We start from the raw sequence: 21,564 nt of genomic DNA, 5'->3' as shown, positions 1-21,564 counted from the left end.
TCAATATCTCTATCGTGAAAACTTTTCACTGAATATTATCTCATGCCTATGGGACTTCTGTTTGTTGTATTCAGAATTCAAGACATGAGTTTAATATCCCCAGTAAGAAAAGTCCTCATTAACCTTGTCACTACATCATCTTTGAGGGAAATATCTGCGTTCATATACAGAATTATTTGAACTGAAATGCTGGGTAATTATAGCTTCTATGTTTATTTCTCACCACACCTGGGAAACTGGAGTTGAAAAATTATAATTATTTTTTCTCAAAGTGTGTAAGCCCACTGAAGGTATAAATAATATGATTACCCTACATCATGGTGTAAGTCTACCCCTTTTGATAGCTTGAGGGCCTGGAAGAAAAATACTTGTAATCCAAGAACATTAACTTGAAAACTCCCATTTTATAAAGTCATACAGCATATGAAAATGAAAACCCACAGTCATTCGACCAGGTCAGGAACGGAATGAATGAAGCCCCATGTAGCGGCGAGGATAGGAATTGTGCCAGCTGCCGAAGCCTGTCGCACTCCTCTGGAGCAATGATTAATGAATGACAGATGAAATGAAATGATAGCGGAGAGTGTTGCTGGCATGAAAGATGACTGGGGAAACCAGAGTACCCGGAGAAAAACCTGTCCCACCTCCGCTTTGTCCAGCACAAATCTCACATGGAGTGACCAGGATTTGAACCACGGAACCCAGCAGTGAGAGGCCTGAGCCACGGAGGCTCTTCATATAGCGTATATAACTATTAATTTTGTTTATGTAGGTAGTAAAAAAGATATTTAAGGAGTGTTCATTAGCCATCTCGGTGGATCAATTGTAGGTTGTCTGAAATTCGTGGGTTTGATCCTGGCTGAGGATGTTATTTTAGGAGGGTAGTCAGAAATCTTGGCACTTCATGGCATGCATTGTTATTAGCATGTCAAAGATCTCTAATGGCGCATTCTATGTCCCCCAAGAAAATTAAATCAACTAAGCCATAGGAAACATCCTGTAGAATTTTCCTTTCATTGCTAGACAGCAGCACATTTTAAATGTCAAAACTGGTAGGTAGGCACCCTAGATGGCACCACTTCACGTGGTCTTTAACTCCATATCTAAGACTGTATGGTTGTTGATGTTGTTGTTGTTGATGATGTTGATGTTGGCTAGGAAGCTAGATTATCCTACACTCACCAGCAGGTTTTCAGTAATAGGGTAGGTTAGGCCTGCTGTTAGAATTACGGTATATTGTTTGAAGATATGTAGACCCACAGAGGACATGACTGATTCGGAAGTGTCTAGCTTATCACATCAATTAAAACTGCATTTGATGAAAGCACACACTTTGCTTCTTAAACTACCAACAAATTAAAAAACTACAGAGTCCATGGTTACCAAAACAAAAACCATCACCACATTTTAACCAGAACCCAAAAATAAGTTCTAATATTGATGATCATCAACCACAATTTTAAAGCTAACAAATTGCAATGTTTAAAAGCACAGTAGCATGCAATAACATGCAAACTATACCCGTTGTGGACAGTAACAACCTACCTTCTCAAGGGACAGATGCTCCAGAGCACTCTCTGGCAGCTGTGAATGAAACCAAACAATAACATTGAAAGCAGAACAAATGAAGCACACCGCCCACCAACATCCCAAATGCTTACTGCAAGTGCTTGCTGGATAGAGTTTCATACTGTGACTTAACATCATTAAAGTCAGTTGGAACATTTAAGAGAAGAGGAGAGAAGCGAAAGAATTGTGTACCTGAGCAGTTACATGTGTAATTAGTGCTCTAAGCTACAATCTTGATTAGTCTCTCACAATCATTTTAGCATTACTCCCCAGATCCTCGCTGTTAAAAAAATTATGCATAAAAAATGATTTGTCCATGTGAAGGCTTCATCAATTAGTCTTTACAAAATGTTCATCCAGACATTTCATCATTGTCACTAATCATATATTAGACATACTGGAAACTGTGTCTGGGTATTTTCAGGTGGGGTCTGTCTCTCTGAAGGTCAGTAGTGGGTTGAAGCTGTGGCAAACGTAGTAAGCAGTTGAGCCACTTTCTTATGTAGTTTCTTAAAGCAGTGAACAGAGTGAGAAGTTTCCTCCCCTTTGAGGCGACTGGCATAAGAGCCTAGGTTAACATGGCATGTCTTGATGAATAGAGAAGGAATTATTTCTAGCCTAACATGCCAGACTTGTTGTACATCTCTGTGGTCTTCAGTGGATGAGAGAAATATTAGTGGAGTGAAACAGACAATAAGAACTGCAGATCTTAAGAGAAAGTCACTCCTGTTTCTGTTTTGTCTGACTCAAATTTTGCAGTGTCACCAAGATTTGAACCAGGGATGTGATGGTAAAAGCCAAACATCTAACAATTTCAGTCATGTATCTGATATACTTTATTATACTTTCGAAAACATGGAAGAGCAAACAGCATTAATTATGGGAAAGCCTAAGGCTCATTAAAATCTTTTCTTACCAGATATTTTTCTGAGTATGAAACAACTGTTTTTAATACCCCATGAATTCTATGGATTCAATACAAAAATGACTAATACTTAACCTGCAATCTGTTAATTTCAACTATAATTTCTGCTACATATAGTAATGGTATGTTAAATTAATTATTCATATATTCAGAACTGTTCAGAATACAGTTCAGTGGGAATAGTGAGATCTCACATCTACAACCTGTGAACATCAATTATAATTCACATTCTTGATTTTTAGCCTGTCTTCAATCAGCCTACTGATAATGCAATTAGTTCTCAGCTTTGTAACTTTTACATTTTTCATTTGTCCATTGTTAGCAGACTGTACATGTTGGAAGTAGATGGTTTAATGAGTCATGTTTCTCTCACTACCATATCTAGCATCTTTTCACAAATGTTTTATCCAGCAAAAGCTTGCAGTGAGCTGTTAAGTTCATGCACACAATATAGAGCGCAACTACAGCTTTAAGGATTGGGCCGTATCAGAAAGCACTAAAACTAAACCAGTGCTATCACATCTATTTACTCATATTAGTCTTCACTGAATGTTACAAAAATAAAATAAAATAAATGCTGCAGGAAAACTCTCAGAAAAATGTAAGAATTAAAATGACATTCAGGTCATTTTTAGGATGGGAATATGGTATATTTATATATCAAGGGAGAAAATTAGTACTTTATCCTTGAGGAAGGATCTCTCAAAAGAAGAAAGATCAATAATTATTTGATTCCTTGATATCTACAATACCGGTATTTTATTCCCTTATACATTTTATATTATATGGTATTTATTTTGTGTATTTATTTTTTGAATATACAGTACTGTATATGAAGTGAAATCTGTAGTATGATCAATACAGCTGTGACTTTTGACATCACAGAAACAGTTACTAAAACAATTTGTTGTTTGCAAATGATTAATAACAAATAAATTATTGGTGAAAAATGGAAAATATTGATTTTGTGGAGGAGACTGAAGTTCCAACAAGCATACTATACAATGCAGAAGTTGCAGTATCTGAGAAATAAAGTTTGCAATTTGATTCAGTATGCCACTGTAAAATGTTAATATCTCATGAGCTAAAATATCTTTTTATTTCCTGAGGGAGGTAAACAACAATGTAAAGCAAATGATTAATAATAAACTTAAAAATGCATACATAAATAATGCCTTATGATGGTACTACACACACTGAAATGTTCTAACTCCTGTGCATGGTAAACCATACATGGGTACTCACGAGTCGTGTTTTTCTTTCGACAGGAGACCGTACAGGGGTGTGCGAGGTGCAATACTGTGCAAAAACTGGTCATATGAGTTGTCTATGAAGATATAATGGAAGCTTCTTAAATCAGTGTGTTCTATAAGGCATGATTTTTCCTATTATTCTCACAGCTACATTTAAAAAAGCCTAGAAAATATGGGTTCAGTGGTTCATAGTCCTTGTAATCTTAAAGTAGTGAAAAATAACTAGACTCCCACCCTTTTCTCTTGTCATGATGGTCATGGTTCAAATTCCATAAAATGTATGTGGAATTTTTGTAATGAAGAGTCACATCTCTGAGGTTTGACTACCATGTAAAAATGGAGGCCCTGTTGCTATAACCATGATATCAACAATAATGTAAAACAGCCTCTTTTTCCTGTATTTAATTAGTAACGTTATTGGTATTATGTGCTATGAACTAATTTTAAAATTCTTGGGAAAATGTAGGTGCCAGAATTTGGTGATGCAAGAGTTCTTTTCTGACATGAGGCTGGTGTACTTGAGCATCTTTAAGTACCACCAGACTAAGCCAAGATCGAAGCTGCCAACTTCGGCTCAGTCGGCCTAATGCTCTGTATTTACCAGCTGCCGCCAAAATAAATTATATGTTTTCTTGGTTCAAGTTTACCAATAACTGAAAGATTGTTTTATATTACAGTAATAGCTTATGGGAGCAAAGTTTTCTAGTTTTGAAAATGAGGTTGACAAGATCCAGAAGAATCAAAAGTAACAACTTCTTAAGTATTGACTGCATGGTCCTAGGTTTATGATCCCATGTGTAAGAGAAAAGTTATGCTTGAATTACTGTAGGCCTATTCTTCAATATCCAAGAACTGATGTATTTCTAGTTCATTCCTGAAGGTTTAACAGTCACTAAGGAGACATATGTTGCCATTCTTTGGTGTCTTCTCGATGCAGTGTGATGAAAGAGGCATTATTTGTGGCAAGGACAGAATGCCCCAGTACACAAGTCGCTCCAGATAAGCAAATTCATTGTAGAGCACAACACACTTGTCCTTCCTAATCCTCTGTACTCTTCAGCACTACCCATTTCTGAAAGTCAAAAAACCCTGCTCTATGGGTGCAGGTTCTCATCGGTCAAAGAGGTGAACACAAATCCAACCTGTTCTCATGGGAAGTGACTGAGGTGAGGACTGTTTTGAAAAGTTGTATGGATGCTGGCAGGTGCATCACTACCCAAGGGGATTACTTTGATGGTGGTGTTTTGTAAAAGGTTCCATATCCTCTATAACAAAAGTTTCACACATTTTCAGTTACTGGCATAATTAAATTCTTTCTCCATGTACCTGAACCTAGAGAATCTGTCCATTTTATTTTTATAAAGTTCTGAAGATGTCTCTCCTAAACCTGGTGCAGTGCTCTATCCATTCAACTCTCAATGCAAGTGTTGTAAATACTTCTTCATTTATACTCTTTGAATTTGTTATCTCCATGAACTGTTGATTCAGAGCTCTTAGGACTAAGTAACTATCATGGGGTAATATGCTAATAATGTGGTTGTTCTTGTTTAATATTATAAAACTGCAGAAGGTGGATTTCAATATAGTTTGCATGAGAGAAAATAAAGCATGTTTTAATATAAATATGGAGTCGGATAAAGAATTTTGTACCAGCAAGAGTCTTCAGTTCAACTCCCAGCAAATTTGGGAGGGATTATCATTAAAACCAGTGTACAATGACAAGAAGTGTATCTGGTTTTAAAACATCAGCCAAGTCCTGATAGTGAGTCTGGGTGTTCTTTGCTGACCCTACATGAAATTGAGGTGGTGTTGTTGCAAAAAATATTTAATTATTATGCTTCCACTTTATTCCTTAATAACTTTCAAGCAGTCATTTCAATCTAAGGAAAATTCTATTACTTCTCAGGTCATGTTAATGAATGAATGAATGAATCAATCAATCAATCAATCAATAAATGATCTGCATTTAGGCAATCTCTCACCTGATCAACTGCCCTTCAGTTGTTTACCTAGTCTTTTCTTAAATAATTTCAAATAATTTGGAAATTTATCGAACATCTCCCTTGGTAAATTATTCCAAATCCCAAACTGCTCTTCCTATAAATGAATATTTGCTCCAATTTGCTCTCCTGAATTATAACTTTGTCATACGATAACCTTTTCTACTTTTAAAAAAACTTTTTGTCAACTAATGTCATTCCATGTCATCTCTCCACTGACAGCTTGGAACTACTGCTTAGTCTAGCAACTCATCTCCTTACTTCCAAGTCTTCCCACCCCAAAGTTTGCAACATTTTCGTAATGCTACTCTTTTGTCGGAAATCACCCAGAACAAATCAAGATGCTTTTCTTTGGAATTTTTCCAGTTCTATAGTCAAGTAATCCTGGTGTGGGTCCCATACAGTGGAAACATACTCTCATTGTGGTCTTATCAGAAACTTATATGCCCTCTCCTTTAGATCCTTACTATAACCCTTAAATACCCTCAATCATATGAGAGGTATGTAACCCTTATTCACAATCTTGTTAATGTGATTGCACCAGTGAAGGTCTTTCCTTATACTAACACCTAGGTACCTAGTGATCCCACTGTACTTTCACCCCATCAAAACATTAATTAAAACCAGCAGGACTTTTCCTCTTGGTACAACTTACAACCTGACTTTTCACCCCACTTACTATCATGCCATTGTTTGCTGTCCATCTCTCATCTTGTAATTTATTTATTACTCTATTCAGTATAACATTTATAAAAAGCCTTATGTGTGATTCCAGTTCTTCACTCATTCACATATATATATAAGAAATTATAAAGATCCAATAATACTGCCTTACAGAACTTGTCCTCTTAATCATTACTGAAATGCCATTCATGGGACTTGTTTCTGTCTTTAAAGCACCTACTCTATTTCTCAAAGTTCTATTTTCTAGAATTTTTCACTTTTCACTAGACCAATAGTCTATTTTTGTCAGTAGTCTCCCATGTTCTATCCAATCAAATGCCTGTGACAGGTCAATAAGTGATGAATTTCACTTGACCTGAATATCTACTATATCTTGCTGAAATCCATCAAGTTGAACTTCAGTGTAATAACTTTTCCCAAACCCAAAATGCCTTCTATCAAACTAGTTAGTAATTTTGCAAACATGTCTAATATACCAGTAATCAGAAAGAATGCTTTCTCAGAGATTATATGCAGCACATGTCAACTGACTGGCCTGTAATTATTGGCTTTATCCATTCATTTGGTATATCTCATTATGCAAACAGTAATAAAATAAGTACTTCAGATGTGGCACTATATCGGAAATCTTATCTATTGCGGCTGCTTTTTCTAGTTTTCAAATTCTGTATATTATTGTTTGGATTTTTATTCTTCTAGTGGTTTAACGTTGCCCTAACACATCAAAAGTGTACAGTGGCGGAAGGATGGGGAAAGAGCTAGGATTGGGAAAGCATCAGCTGTAGCCTTTATTAAGGCACAGCTGCAGCATTTGCCTGGTGTGAAAACAGGAAACCATGGAAAACTATCTTCAGGGCTGCTGACGGTGGGATTTGAACCTGCCAGCTATGTGACCCTAACCACATGGCCAACTCACTTGGTTATCCTATTGTAAATGTCTGTTTTAGCTGGTAAATTTCAATACCGGTACCCTGTTAGTATTAGTAACCACCTCTAACTTGACATTATCTTTGTAATCAACAATCTTTAGATTTTGTTAACTGGATACTTCTGCCTTCTGTCAGTCCTCATATACACACTTCCCTTGTTCATTAATGATTCCTGGAATGTCATTCATGGTACCAGTTTCTGTCTTTAAAGCACCTATACATACATTTCCATTTTTCACTAAAATTAATATGACTGCCAACTATGCTTGACAATGTTGTCTTTAGCTGACTTTTTGCTAGATTGAATTTCCTAACAAGTCCCTTCAATTTCTTCTTACTTCCACAATAATATCTTTCTTTCCAACCTACACCTCCTCTTTAGTCTCTTTACTTCTCTGTTATACTATAGCAGGTCGTTACTTACCACCTTTAAAAGGTATATACCAGTGTTAACATTCCTTAAGAACTGCTTTAAACACACCCCATAGGCTGTTTACATTTTTCATCTACCATAATTACTTTTTAAATCTCCCTTATGCCTGTATCATATGGTACTGACTAACACACCTCCTTTTACAACTTTCCTTTCTACCACATTTATTTTTAACTATAACAAACAGCTTTGTGGTCACTTATACCATATATTACTTCTGTTTCTCTATAAAGCTTATGTGGTTTTACCAGCACCACATCCAGAATATTCTTCCCTCTAGTTGGTTCCATCACTTTCTGATTTGGCTGTTCTTCCCAGATTAACTTATTTACCTTTTGTTGGTCAAGCTTTCTGTTATTTGCATTTTCTTCCTACTTAACATTTGGTAAATTGAGATCAGCTGCTACAATCTACAATCTACAAATCTACAAATAATTCTGCATCAGCACCACCCTTTCCAGGTCTGTGCATCCCAAACACATCAAGTTGCCTATTATCTTTAGAAATGAGCCTTACACCTAGAATTTCATGTTTGCCATCTTTAACTTTTTCATAGCTTACAAATTCTTCTTTCACCAGTTTGAATAACCCCTCCTACTGTTCCTATACTACCTCTAAATCTCAAGTTCTGTGAGAAAGTTTCTGCATCCACAATGTCTATTCATCAGAGAGAAAATGTAACTGAAGAATCATTTAAGGTAAATAAATTTTCAATTTCTTATCAATCATTTAAGAAAAGGCTAAGAAAATAACAGATAGGGAATCTGCAACCTGGGCGACTGCCCTAAATGCAGATCAGTAGTGAGTGATTTGATTGAATAAAGAAACTTTGATCTGTTCTCAAGACATATCAATCCACTACACAGAAAACCTAATTCAAACTCTGCTAACACTACATGAAATACAAATACATCACATGAACTAAACAGACCATCACCTTAGTGATACACTTTAGTAATAAAACTATATTCTCCACCAAGATAATTCTCTAGGAAAATAAAACATAGAAGTACAGAATTTTTCTAACCATAGTCACACATAATGAAACACTAATGTTAAAGGCATGCAGTAAAATAGTGCAAAAAAAAATAAAAAATCCTAATGCTAGAAACTGAATATTAATATTTAAAAGCAAGAAATTAAGTATAGGTAATATTTAGTACAGTAATTAAATATACAAAAGAACATAAACTAAAAAATATAAATAAGACTGACACTTTGCTTGTATCTCTGAATTGTGTAAGGCCCTTGGGTATCATTTCCAGCTCATCCCTGGATTTTAATATCCAGGTCTGGAAGAGGATTCACTCAGCAACTGCCAGATACAAGAGGCAGTGAACTAAGATGTGAATGCCAAGTAGTATTACTGACCACATGTCATCCAAAAATCTGCAGATCATTTGGCTGGGCAATAATCATATTGACAGGTCTAGAGTCTTTTAGGGCTGTATGAGTTGTGAGTTGAATTAATATATACATTATATAGCCCTTTTCTTTAAAGCTTTTTCACGTGACTAAATAATGGAAGTTAATTTGAATTTGATCTGCTATAATACAACTCTGTATTGTTTGAATCATATTGGTTTCATTTACTTGGATTGACTTCAAACAATCTATCAGCAATAACTTAAACTTTTAGTCCACCTAGTCAATACTTATTACAACCTTTTACTGTTGGCTAAATCTATATATATATAAAATAGCTTGTCCTGACTGACTGACTGACTGACTGACTGATTCATCATCGCCGAGCCAAAACTACTGGACATACTGAAATGAAATTTTGGGGATACATTCATATTAAGATGTAGGTGCTCGCTAAGGGAGGATTTTTGGATATTCCGTCGCTAAGGGGGTGAAAAGGGGGGTGAAATTTTAAAATGAGTGAATCTATATCTCAAAACTTTAAAAGTTTACAAATGTAAAAATTGGTATTTAGAATCTTCTTTAAAAATAAGGAAATACGTATTTTTTTGTTTTCAGAAAATCCCAAGGGGAGGGGTGAAAAAGGGGTTGAATGCCTTTAATCAGGATACCGGTACTTATATCTCAGAAACTGAAGGTATTACAAACCTGAAAATTGGTACTTTTGATCTCTTTTAAAAATAAAGAAAGACGTATTTTTTTGTTTTTGGAAAATCCAATTAGTGGGAGTGTGAAAAGGGGGGGTGAATTTTTAAAATCAGTGTATCTATATCTCAAAACTTTGAAAGTTTACAGATGTAAAAATTGGTATTTAGAATCTTCATTAAAAATAAAGAAATGCGTATTTTTTTGTTTTCTGAAAATCCCAATAGGAAAAGTGGAAAGGGGTGAAAAATGGCTTGAATGCATTTAATGAGGATACTTATATCTCAGAAACTGAATATATTACAGACGTGAAAATTGGTGTTTTGGATCTCCTTTAAAAATGAAGTAACACGTATTTTTTGTTTTTGGAAAATCCAATTAATGGGGGGTGAGAGGGGGTGAGTTTTTAAAATGAGTGTATTTATATCAGAAAACTTTTAAAGTTTATAGATGTAAAAAATTAGTATTTAGAATCTCCTTTAAAAATAAAAACGTTTATTTTTGTTTTCGGAAAATCCCAATAGGAAGGGTGGAAAAGGGTGAAAATATGCTGAATGCCTTTAATGAGGCTAATTATATTTCAGAACCTGAAGATGTTACAGACCTGAAAATTGGTATTTGGGATCTACTTTAAAATAATAAAGAAACAGGTATTTTTCGTTTTTGGAAAATCCAAATAATGGGGGGTGAAAAGGGGAGTGAATTTTTAAAATGTGTGTATCTACATCCTAAAATTTTAAACGTTTACAGATGTGAAAACTGGTATTTTGAATCTCCTTTAAAAATAAAGAAACACACGTATTTTTTTGTTTTTGGAAAATCCAATTAATGGCGGTTAAACAGGAGTGACATATTTGGGTGAATTTTTTGAAAGACAGTATCTACAGAATATCTGAGAAACGTAGAATGTTACAGACGTAAAAAGTGATATTTGGAATCTCCTGTAAATGTAAAGAAACATAGGCGATTTGTTTTTGGAAACCCCTCTAAAGGGGAACTAAAAAGGGGGTTAAATTTTAAAATGAGAATTTATACAGTATATCTCAAGAAACTTAACATGTGACAGAAGTGAAAAATGGTATTTTTATCTCTATAAAAATAAGGAAACATGTATTTTTAGTTTTCGGATATAGCACTTGGGTGGAGGGTGGGGGTGTAAAAGTGACTGAAAATGGTGTTGAATTCTTTTAATTAGGCTACTGTTATCTCAAAAATGAAGATGTTACAGACGTGGAATTTGATATTTGGAATCTGCTTTAAAAGTAAAGAAGCACGAATTCTCGGAAAATCCAATGAATGGGAAGGGGGGAGGTGAAAGAATTGAAAAATTAATTGACTTAATTGTATGAGAATACTTACATCTAATAAAAAGTAAAGTTGTTAGGGCATACAGACGTGAAAATTGGTATTTGGATCTCCTTTAAAGACAAAGAAAAGCCCGTTTTGTGGGGAGGGGATCATCTTGGGAGGCGTGACTGAAAAGGAGTTGAATTTCTTTCATGAGGATACATAAATCAAAAACTGAAGAAGTTACAGTCGTGATAACTGGTATTTAGAAGATCCTTTACTATTAAAGAAACAAGTATTTTTTGCCGGAAAATTCAGTTGAGGGGGGGGGGGGGGGGGAGGAGTGTGAAAGTGAAAAAGAGTGAATTATTTTAATCTGAAAACTGAAGGTAATAGACGTAAACAATGGTGTTCGGAATCTCCTTTAAACATAAAGAAACACGCCTTCTTTTAGTTTTTTGGGGGGTGGGGGGGTGTTAATCAACTTAACGGCGGTGGGGTGTAAAAGGAGTTGAGAGCAATTGATTTTAATGTTCATAATGTATTTATAAGGAGCCTCCGTTGCTCAGGCGGCAGCGCGGCGGCCTCTCACAGCTGGGTTCCGTGGTTCAAATCCCGGGGTCTCCATGTGACATTCGTGCTGGACAAAACGGAGGTGGGACAGTTTTTTCTCCGGATACTCCGGTTTTCCCTGTCATCATTCATTCGAGCAACACTGTCCAATACAATTTCATTTCATTTGTCATCCATTAATCATTGCCCCAGAGGAGTGCGACAGGTTTCGGCTGCCGGCACAATTCCTATTGTCGCCGCTAGATGGGGGCTTTATTAATTCCATTCCTGACCCTGTCGAATGACTGGAAGGCTGTAGATTTTTGATGTACTTATTCTGATCATAAACCGATCATTTTTAATCTTTCCTGGGTTCGTTTTCAAGAGCCATCTTTCCCTTCGGAGAACGTTCTTAGATTACAGTACCTTCTCCTGGCATATAAATAAAAATTTAAACACATTTGAAATAAACGATAGGAATGAGATTGACCGTCCAGTTTTTCACCTCTATAATAAGGTCAATAATGCACGGAAGTATGTCATTCGTATGGTCAGAAATCCCCCACACTTGCCTACGCGCGACAATGGTGCTGGTCATATTCTCAACAATGACAATGGCAGCAGATGTAATGTACCGCCAAGTAGCGGTCTTGCATCCTGCTGTTGGGTCCAGAACATCTGTAATAATAATAATAATAATAATAATAATAATAATAATAATAATAATAATAATAATAATGTTCTGGACTGTCGTCAAATGTGTGGACCGCGCTGGGAACGGGTCCTGGACAGGTAATTACTAAGAATGCAGTCCGGCTGCGGGTTCAGAACCGCCAAGGCACCCAAGACGACACCACGCCGGATCTTCTGAAGGATTTCATCCATATTAAAAATGCTTATAGGAAAAGATGGCAAAGATTTAGGGACGCAACTGACCGGGTGAAATACCTGGACCTAGCCCGGGAAGTACGAAATCGATTGCTGGAAAGAAAGATTGAAAAATGGAGGGAGACTTGCCGTAATCTATTAGAAAACGAGTCAGATCGCGAATTTTGGCGGATTCTCCGCAGAAAACGAGTCAGATCGCGAATTTCGACGGATTATATATCTAAAACAATAAGCATTCAATTATAAATTTCAGTATAATACCGTAGCGAAGCACGGGTACCTTGCTAGTACTGTATATATTTCAAGATGATCATCTTCATCTTCTATATAACAAGTCCTGAGAATGCTTGGCAGATTATTCAGCCACTGAAGAAGAGAATGTAAGTTCTTGAAACATGTACGGCATTAAGCCAACAATGAAAGATTGTAATAAGTATTGACTAGTTTTAAGTTATCGCTCCCAATGTCAAGGTTCCATTACCCACGTAAACCAAGTCGATCTTGAACTCTCATCTTTTAAAAAAAAAGTCTTCTTTCCCCTTCCTCATGTTGATTAACAGCAACTCTTAAAATGAGGAAGCCTACTTTGAAGAATTAAGGATATGAAAGGGTCATAAAGGGCAAGAAAATGAAAAACCCCATGTCTTGCAAACCTGTGTGCTTCAGTATGTTTTGTTTATATAAATATCAGGTGCTGCCCAGAAGTTCTGAAAATTTGCTTATAAAAGCATGAATACTTAGGTTGATGCCTGATTCCCACCATCACCTTCAAAAGTAATCATCCTGGGCTTCAATACAGCGATTCCAGCAATTTTCCCCCTTTTTGAAGCACTCACGTAAGTCTTCCAGCATCATTACCTCCTTCAATTCCAACTGATCTCTTCAATGAAATCAAATTGCCATCCTTTCACCTGGAGCTTCACTTTAGGAAAGAGGGACAGGAGGCAGAATGATGGTGGTCATGTTTTTGACAGGAAGTCCCTCACAATGAGCAAGGTATGTGCGGGTGCATTTTCATGATGCAGAAAACTGTCCCTCCTTTTTCCACATATCAAGCCATACGCATCTTATATTTCAACTCAGTCATCTCAAAATGTCTTTGTAAAACTTCCCATGATGTGATGGAATGAACCTGAGCACCTGAATATTTGTCCTTCTCCATAGATTATCAGCCTTTTTTTTTTTTTTAAGCCACTCAAAATTCTTGGCTTAAGGCTTGGTCACCAAAGGCTTCCTTTAACAATTTATGGGTTTTAGCTGCAGTATTATTGAGCCTGAAGCAAAATTGAAAGCAGATTCTTTGCTCCTTTAACATCAGCAATTTAAAAGTTCATGAAAGCACAATAACGTGATGTAAGGAAATGCACCAAAACTTGGAAACGTGTGCACTTACAAGAACACCCGTTGGCAGAATAATAATTGAAATATACACCAAGTGCTTGTATGACTACTTGTTCACACAGGATATTCCAATTCTCGGAAGTTCTGGATAGCACCTGGTATATCCTTAGCCTAAGTAAGTAATTCTTTGTTCTGATAATTTCTCATCTAAAAGATTAATTACCTATACTCAGTGTTTGTTGAACGTCATTGCATTCATAATGCATTATTTTTCATTGTACATAACACTTCAGGTGGGTGTAATTGTAACACATGCTGTAACTATGATAAACAATGAAAAGTGTGTGTTATGTCAACTTTTCAGTACATTTTGTTGTGAGAATGAAGCTTTTTAATACCAATAAGTTAGTGTATGTACTGTAGTTAATCTTCACTACAATTTCATTCTTCATGAATTACCAGATTAATTACACTGTTTCACACACTCACCTCATCGCTGGACATGGCTTCGAATTCTGCTGCCAGACTGTTACCCGAACCCACCAGTGCGCGGCCTTCTTCCAAACTACGGGTTAGCATTTGAGCTTGTAACTCTTCATTGGCGTCTTGAAGATCTGTTGATGAAATCAAGCTTATGAAATTACCAGTATCAAAATTTATGAAAAGTGTTTTCATCAATGTTTTGGATGGACAGATATTTGCAGATAATACACAAAAATGGGGGAGAATATACCATAGACCAATCAAGGATACTACATGTTAGTTTCTCTAACAATCTATTAAATTAAAATGGCAATATTCATTTATTTGAATCTAGACCAGTCCAAGAATTTGGATGTTAGAAGTTTCTTTTACAAAAAGGGACTAGTTTTCAGCCTAGTGAACTACATCTTTTTTCTTTATGTCTATTCATACATGTATCTAGTGTAACTACACATTTCTATAGTTAGCCTGTTATTCCTAGTATTTTATAATTAGCATATGTCAAAGTAAAATAATTGTAGTGTAGTTATTTTATCAGTTTCTTGCATTATGAAGTCTTTGTGTAGTATAAATTATTCCATTCTTCTGACATATGTATTTCTATAAATAGAATATGCTATTTTATTTCTGTTGATATTTCCATATTATTTCACATTTCTTTGATAAGTAAACTTGTGTCCTCATCCTAAGGTGGTGCAGCTCTTTTCAGACACACCACAATGGAGGTGAGCTGCATGTACCATTTCAACCATATACCAGCCCTCCTGCCATTCTTAAACTTGTGGCAGTACCAAGAATCGAACCCGAGCCCCTGAGGATGGCAGCTAATAGTGCTAACCGTTATGCTCCAGAGGCAGACATTTCTTTTACAAGATAAAAGAATGGCTGGGGGAGTCAGGTGTAAGAACGGCTCTGGGAGAGACTGAGAATTAAGGAAGATGAGGGAAGAGAGAGTTTGAGGGAGATAATTAGGCTTGTAATGAAGGACAAGAAAGAAGATAGGTCTCCGTCAATCAATGTACAGGACACAGTAGGTAGGCAAGAGGGTGGGGAAGAAAGGGGAGAAGTTTTGAAAGACAAGTGGTGTATGTCTCAAGGGGAAGGTAAATAAGGGCTAAGGGTTTTCCTCAGGGAGTGGGCTCAGGATAGGTATCGGTGAAGAAGCTGTATGAGACACTGCAGGTACATCAGCAGATGGAAATCAGGGAGGAGATGCGAGGCAAGAGGAAAGGGAAACTTAGAGGGTCGGAAGATGGAAGTGGAACAAGTTGGTGAGAGGTAGGGTAGGAAGGAGGAAATAGGTTCTGCAGGCATAAGGGAAGTTAAGGGAGACAAGGCGTGGAGGGAATCTAATAAGGAAGGTAGGGTTTAAGCTCTGGTCATGGATGATTCAACTGTTAAGCATTTGGAGAAAGTGTGTGCAGGAGAGTGAACCAGTGTAGAGTGTTATCCAGGAATTAGGTTAAGGCAGATGTTGAGGAATATAAAAGGGAGGGAGGAGGGTACAGAGAAGATAGTAATTTTCCACGTTGGTACCAACAATGTAAGGCAAGCAGGAGTAAGTACTAACATAGTTGGGGGGCAGCACAGAAGAAGTTTACAGAATCAAAAGATTGTTTTCAGTGTGATGATGTGCAGGAGGTATACAGACTGGAGGGTGACTGAATTTAAATGAGGCTATGGAGTGGGTATCTGGGGAAACCAGGAGCAAGATTCGTAAATCCTAATGGAAGGGTAGAAGATAGGGATTTACTTTCAGAAGGCCTTCACTTGAACAGCAATGGTACTTATAAGTCAGGACGTTTGTTTAGAAAAGTTACAGAGATGTAAATTCAGGAAAACAGGATGGACTAGGGAGCAGCGATCACACTATAAGAAGCAGGAGGTCAAGAAAGGAGGACATAAAATTGTTAGTGTTAAACTGTAGAAGTATTGTAAAAGAATTAAATTAAGTAATTCAATAGATATATATATTTACCAGACATTGAAATAGGAACTGAATCATGGCTGAGAAGTGACATTATGGATGTGGAAATTTTCTCATGGAACTGGAATTTTTATTGTAGAGACATGGCTGAGAAGCGACATTATGGATGTGGAAATTTTCTCATAGAACTGGAATTTTTATTGTAGAGACAGGTTAGAAACGATGAGAGAGGGAATATACATACTGGTGAAAGAAGAATTTGTAAGCTACGAACAATATAAGGATGAGAAACATTAAATTTCAGGTGCAAGATTTATCTCTAAAGGCAATAGGCAACTTTACATTTTTCGGGAGCATGCAGGTCTGGCAAAGCTGGTGCTGATGCTGATGTAGAATTACTTGATATGATAATCAGCCATGTGAAGAATGACAGAGAGAAGAATATCATTGTAGCAGGTGATCTCAATTTACCAAATGTTAACTGGGAAGGGAATGCAATTGACATAAAGCATAACCAATAAATGGTCAATAAGTTAATATGGAAAGGACAGCTGAATCAGAAAGTAACAGAACCAACTAGAGGGAAAAATATTCTAGATGGCTTCGCATATCTGTGCGAGACGTTGTTTATGAACCATACTTCCACATTTTTACGGGTTTTTTCTGACCGTTGTTCTCTGTTATACTTTCCCTGTTCCTTGGACCCTTTTAACCTATTGCGTGAATGTTCGAATGTGAGATATGTAGGATGAATATCGTATTGCTTAGTTGTGTAGTTTGTTTGCTCTTATCTGTGCATTTCCTTAGCCACCTGCATTTTTTGGTGTGTTACCTTAGCAACACCTTGTTTATCCCCGATCCAGGGCGACATGCTTGCGCATGACCCTCCCTTTTTTTTGATCTTTGGTCCGGTCATATTTTATCTTCCATCTTTTGTTGAAGTTCGTTGGAAACCATTGTTGTGAGTTGACTGTGTGTTGCAGCTCTAAATACTCGTCCTATAGATATGGATATCAAAATGATGTATTGCTTTGGGCCGAGGTCCACGTAATGCAACAAGGCTGTTTTGTTCCTAAGGTAACAATTTCTTTCCCTATATTCTGTACATTTTTATTTATGAAGGTTGAACCTGTTGGCTGGACCACATTATGGGTAGGCATGGCACTATGATGGTAGTGAAAAGGTTTATATGATTTCTCGAGGCCCGTATTCTTTCATTATTTTATTTGTTTCAGATTTCCGCGTGTCCATTGATATTATTTTGATCTAATGTTTATTTAATAAACTCTATGTTTCCTACTGAGCATCATTATCTTACCTTTTTGATTCACTAGGCTCGAGTTGAGTTCATGACTTGTTTCTGGTCATTTTTGATCCAGTCTGTGCAAACTATGATAGGTAAGTATTTATCGCCCCATTATCCCTGGTCAATTGGAGCTTCCATTGATTTTGTTTATTTTTCGATATCTTTCTGCCTGTGTATGTGTTGTGTTGTGTTTTCCAGTTATTTATTCCTCGGTGCTCATTGTGCCCAAACTTGCCGTGGGCTTGTGAAAAGAATAACATAGGCTGGTCTAGCACAAGCACATACCGTATTCATCTAAATAGCAGAGGGGCGCAACTGATTAGCAGAGCGTGGGTTGGTCGAAATATTTCATCAAAAGTATGATTTTTGGTGAAGCAGAGCTGAACTTGTTCAAACCCCATGATTTTACCTCTTGTTGTTATTGTATGCCATTATAAGTGATCCAAATCCTTCTGCTGCTGACATCATTCTCCCCATATGTGTAATCAATTCCATCTTGAGTACAACTTTGTGCTTTCATTCTCTATTATTTTTGTGTTTGCCTTGATATACCCCCTGTATTACGTTGTTTATAATATCTGTGAACCATGGATAATGAAATAGATAGGAATGCTTGTGATGATGGTGAAATGATGCCCAATAACCCTTCCAGAATTGAATTAAATAAGAGAAGTGAAGTGAAGTAGGTAAATGATAATGCTTTCCTACAGTCTACCAATAAAATTTTTTTAATTATCTACAGCTCTAATAAATATACATTGACTCTTCTCTTTTCAGGAACAGAAATTCTCCAAAATTGAAAAGGAAATAAAATAAATTTCTTAAGAATTCTACTTACCATTGGTCCAATATTCCTATACAAAGAAATAGTTCATGATAAATACAACAGGAATTCTGAAAATCTTTTAACAATCCAATGATTACAGGGAATGAACTTACTTTTATTTTCCTGCCGCAACCTATTTAGTTCTTCCTGCAGTTCCGACAGAGGTTGATTCTCTATAGGACTTGGTGCAGGAATGCTGGTTACTGTCTCTTTCCGTAACCGCTCCACCTCACGGCTCAGCTCTTCCACCAGCTTGAACAAGACCACATCATACTTCAAATGATGACAACCATTTTAACAGGCCTATCACTTTCCAATTTGTAAACACAATTAGAGGCAGAGAGGAGGCTAGAGATCATAATTGGAACAGAATGGACTGTTTCATATAAAGAACACTTACATTAAACTAGCTGATGTACCCGTACTTCGCTACGGGATTCTCAAAAAGACTGACTTTGTGGTTGTCCTAACTGAATTCAACATAGGTCATTACAAACATTTCAGTAGGAATCTAGCAATTAAAAGCAATGTTATCATCTAAAATACTCGATCAAATGAAAAACCGCACACTTTCTCACTTTTAACGAACAGTACTACGATCCCATTCTAACAGTCCGAAGTTCTAGAGCTGGAATGACCAGACTGCAAACTGCCATGAACACTACTCTCCCATTATTCCGTTAAACATGCACACTGCTCATTTCAATCAGTGCCTCAGAGTAGGGATTGAATAGCTCGAATGCTATGATGAACCAGTGTGTTACATACCAGTAGTATCAGAAAATTTATGAACCAGAGGAATGGCATGCTAAAGAAAAAAGTTATCTAACTCCCAAGCTACTTCCCACCAATATTCAGGCAGGCTGTTACACTTGGTACGACCGGGCGAGTTGGTCCTGTGGTTAGGGGCACACAGCTGTGAGCTTACATCCGGGAGATAGTGGATTCGAACCCCACTGTTGGCAGCCCTGAAGATGGTATTCCGTGGTTTCCCAATGTCAGTTTGAACAGGTTGGTGTTGTGTGTTACAATCAATGCAGTGCTATTTTTGGCAAGACAAGAACTTTCTTTCTGCGGGCATGATGAAAGCTCATCATGTAACAGGGGAAATTTTAGAGAGCTTTTGTTCCTTGTAATTTCAGCAAGTTCATTAGACATCTGAAACCATTATACTACAATCAAAAGTGTTTTGACTAGAGATTCTAAAATAATAATTCAGCATATTTCTAACTACATTAATGACTATTAAACTTAAAATGAACAGTATCATGCACAAACCCTGGTGCTCTCTAACTGTAAGACTTAAAGACACAAATGATGAATTAGTGGAACATTTTTTGGATTTCTTTGATTTTGAGTTGCAACCTTTGTTCAATTTGATGGACACTATGTTAGAGTCGTTTGACTATAACACAAAACTTGTAGAGCAGTGTTACCATGGGGCAGCTGTGATGTCAGGGCACTGAACAGATTAAAAAGAAAAAGTAAAACAATCTGCACATAATGCGATATTTATTCATTGCGTGGCCCATAACTTGAATCTACTATTACAACACTCATTGAAACATATCTGAATCTACTGTATTTTTTCTTGATATTAGTGCAATCCCATCTTTTTTTCATCATTCTGCTAAGAGACATTATGGATTGTGTACAAATGCTGGCAGGAGCACACCCACCACAACAGATAGATAGTAAGTTGGAGCTCAAATTCATAATTGGTGAAAGTAGTTGCAGGGAAATGGGACTATTTGAAAACTGTGTTTGAAGCAATAGCTAACAATTTTGAATCTGATCATACAGCAGTTAGACTTTCAAAGGGTTCCTCAGTAGTGTGAAAGACAGTTTGCCTTACCGGGTATTACATTTAATGAGATCTTTCAAATGACATGTCTCATTTGACAGTGTTCAAAAGAAATCACTGTATGTGTTTTTTTCTTGTGTGTGAGAAACAAGCAAACGACACTGTCCAAGTGATTAAACAGAAAAGAACATATTACGGGTTTGCCCAAATGTTTGAAGCAGCTATACAAAGGAGCGAACTCTCAGGACAAAAATATGTTAAGCTGCACATGATATAAACAATAAACTTTTGAAATCCTTGATATGATTCTGATGCAAATTAGCAATACATTTCAAGACAATGATCAACATTCGATCCATCAAAATTTCTTCTATATTCCTCAGTTTTTCCTCTGAGTGCACTGTTCGCCCTTCAATATACCTATTCAAATTTAAGATAAATCACCTGAAAACAGAATTTTGGTTTCTTTGCAGAAATGACCAGTATTGGAACATCCCCCTGAAAAATTTACTAAAAGTTAAGGAAAACAAAGATATATTTTAAGAAACATACAAGCTATTTTCTCCAGTTGTGACATTGCCATATACAAGTGTTTTGGTGAATCAAAATTTTTGTTATGCATCCATATTTGTAAGAATCTTTCATATCATCTGATGGAAAAACAATCATTCCATGACAACCTAACTGAAAATTCTCCTCCCATAAAGAGAGAAGAATCAATTTAACCTGAAAAACATAGGTAAGTTTTACTTTCACATCGTACTAAGTACAGATATACATGCATTTTGGGGTGTTCCAGGTTTTAGCTTGGGTTAAGATACATTTTGACCGTAGTTGAATAACTTCTAGCCCATTGTGTTACCATAAAATGTTTTTAAAATTGTACAGTAAAATAATCTACAATAGGTTCAAATCATAGGCAGTGTATTTTGAAACATTTCCTTATCTAGCAGTAAATGTCTAAGAGCAATTAATGGTACTTTCTCTTCCCAACTCTGCATTTCCTTTCCTTAGCACCACAGGACACTGCAGAAGTTAGTAACCTACTGCACCTTTCAGGACACCCAAGATACTGATCCATTTTGTTGAAATATGGGTAAAGGATAAATCAAATTGCAGCCAATCTGATAAGTGGATATCTGCTCTATCTGGTGCTAAATAGTTAATATTAACTAAAATTGGCCCACCCCCCACTGTATCGCTCTGGTGTTCCGGCACTTTATCTTTGTTTCAGGCCATGCACTACAGGTGCAAGTTCTATGTAACATAACACATATTTGTATGTAC

General features: G+C 36.5%; 1 protein-coding gene across 3 annotated transcripts in view; it reads right to left on the bottom strand.

The window, feature by feature from the left end:
- Window positions 1-21,564, bottom strand: part of nuf (rab11 family-interacting protein nuf) — a 415,530-nt gene that overhangs the window by 28,216 nt on the left and 365,750 nt on the right. For 2 of the 3 annotated variants that reach the window (XM_067135454.2, XM_067135455.2), the window contains exons 11-13: window positions 18,587-18,725; window positions 14,421-14,545; window positions 1,546-1,584 (exon numbers count right to left, since the gene is read on the bottom strand). In XM_067135454.2, the coding sequence (XP_066991555.2) occupies window positions 1,546-1,584; window positions 14,421-14,545; window positions 18,587-18,725 (303 nt within the window). The remainder of the gene's footprint in view (window positions 1-1,545; window positions 1,585-14,420; window positions 14,546-18,586; window positions 18,726-21,564) is intronic. The other variant, XM_067135456.2, reaches the window with a different exon arrangement.

The sequence above is a fragment of the Anabrus simplex genome, chromosome 1, assembly GCF_040414725.1.
Source record: "Anabrus simplex isolate iqAnaSimp1 chromosome 1, ASM4041472v1, whole genome shotgun sequence".
NCBI lineage: Eukaryota > Metazoa > Arthropoda > Insecta > Orthoptera > Tettigoniidae > Anabrus > Anabrus simplex.
The sequence above is the reverse complement of the archived record's forward strand: the minus strand, read 5'-3'. Positions and strand labels throughout refer to the sequence as shown.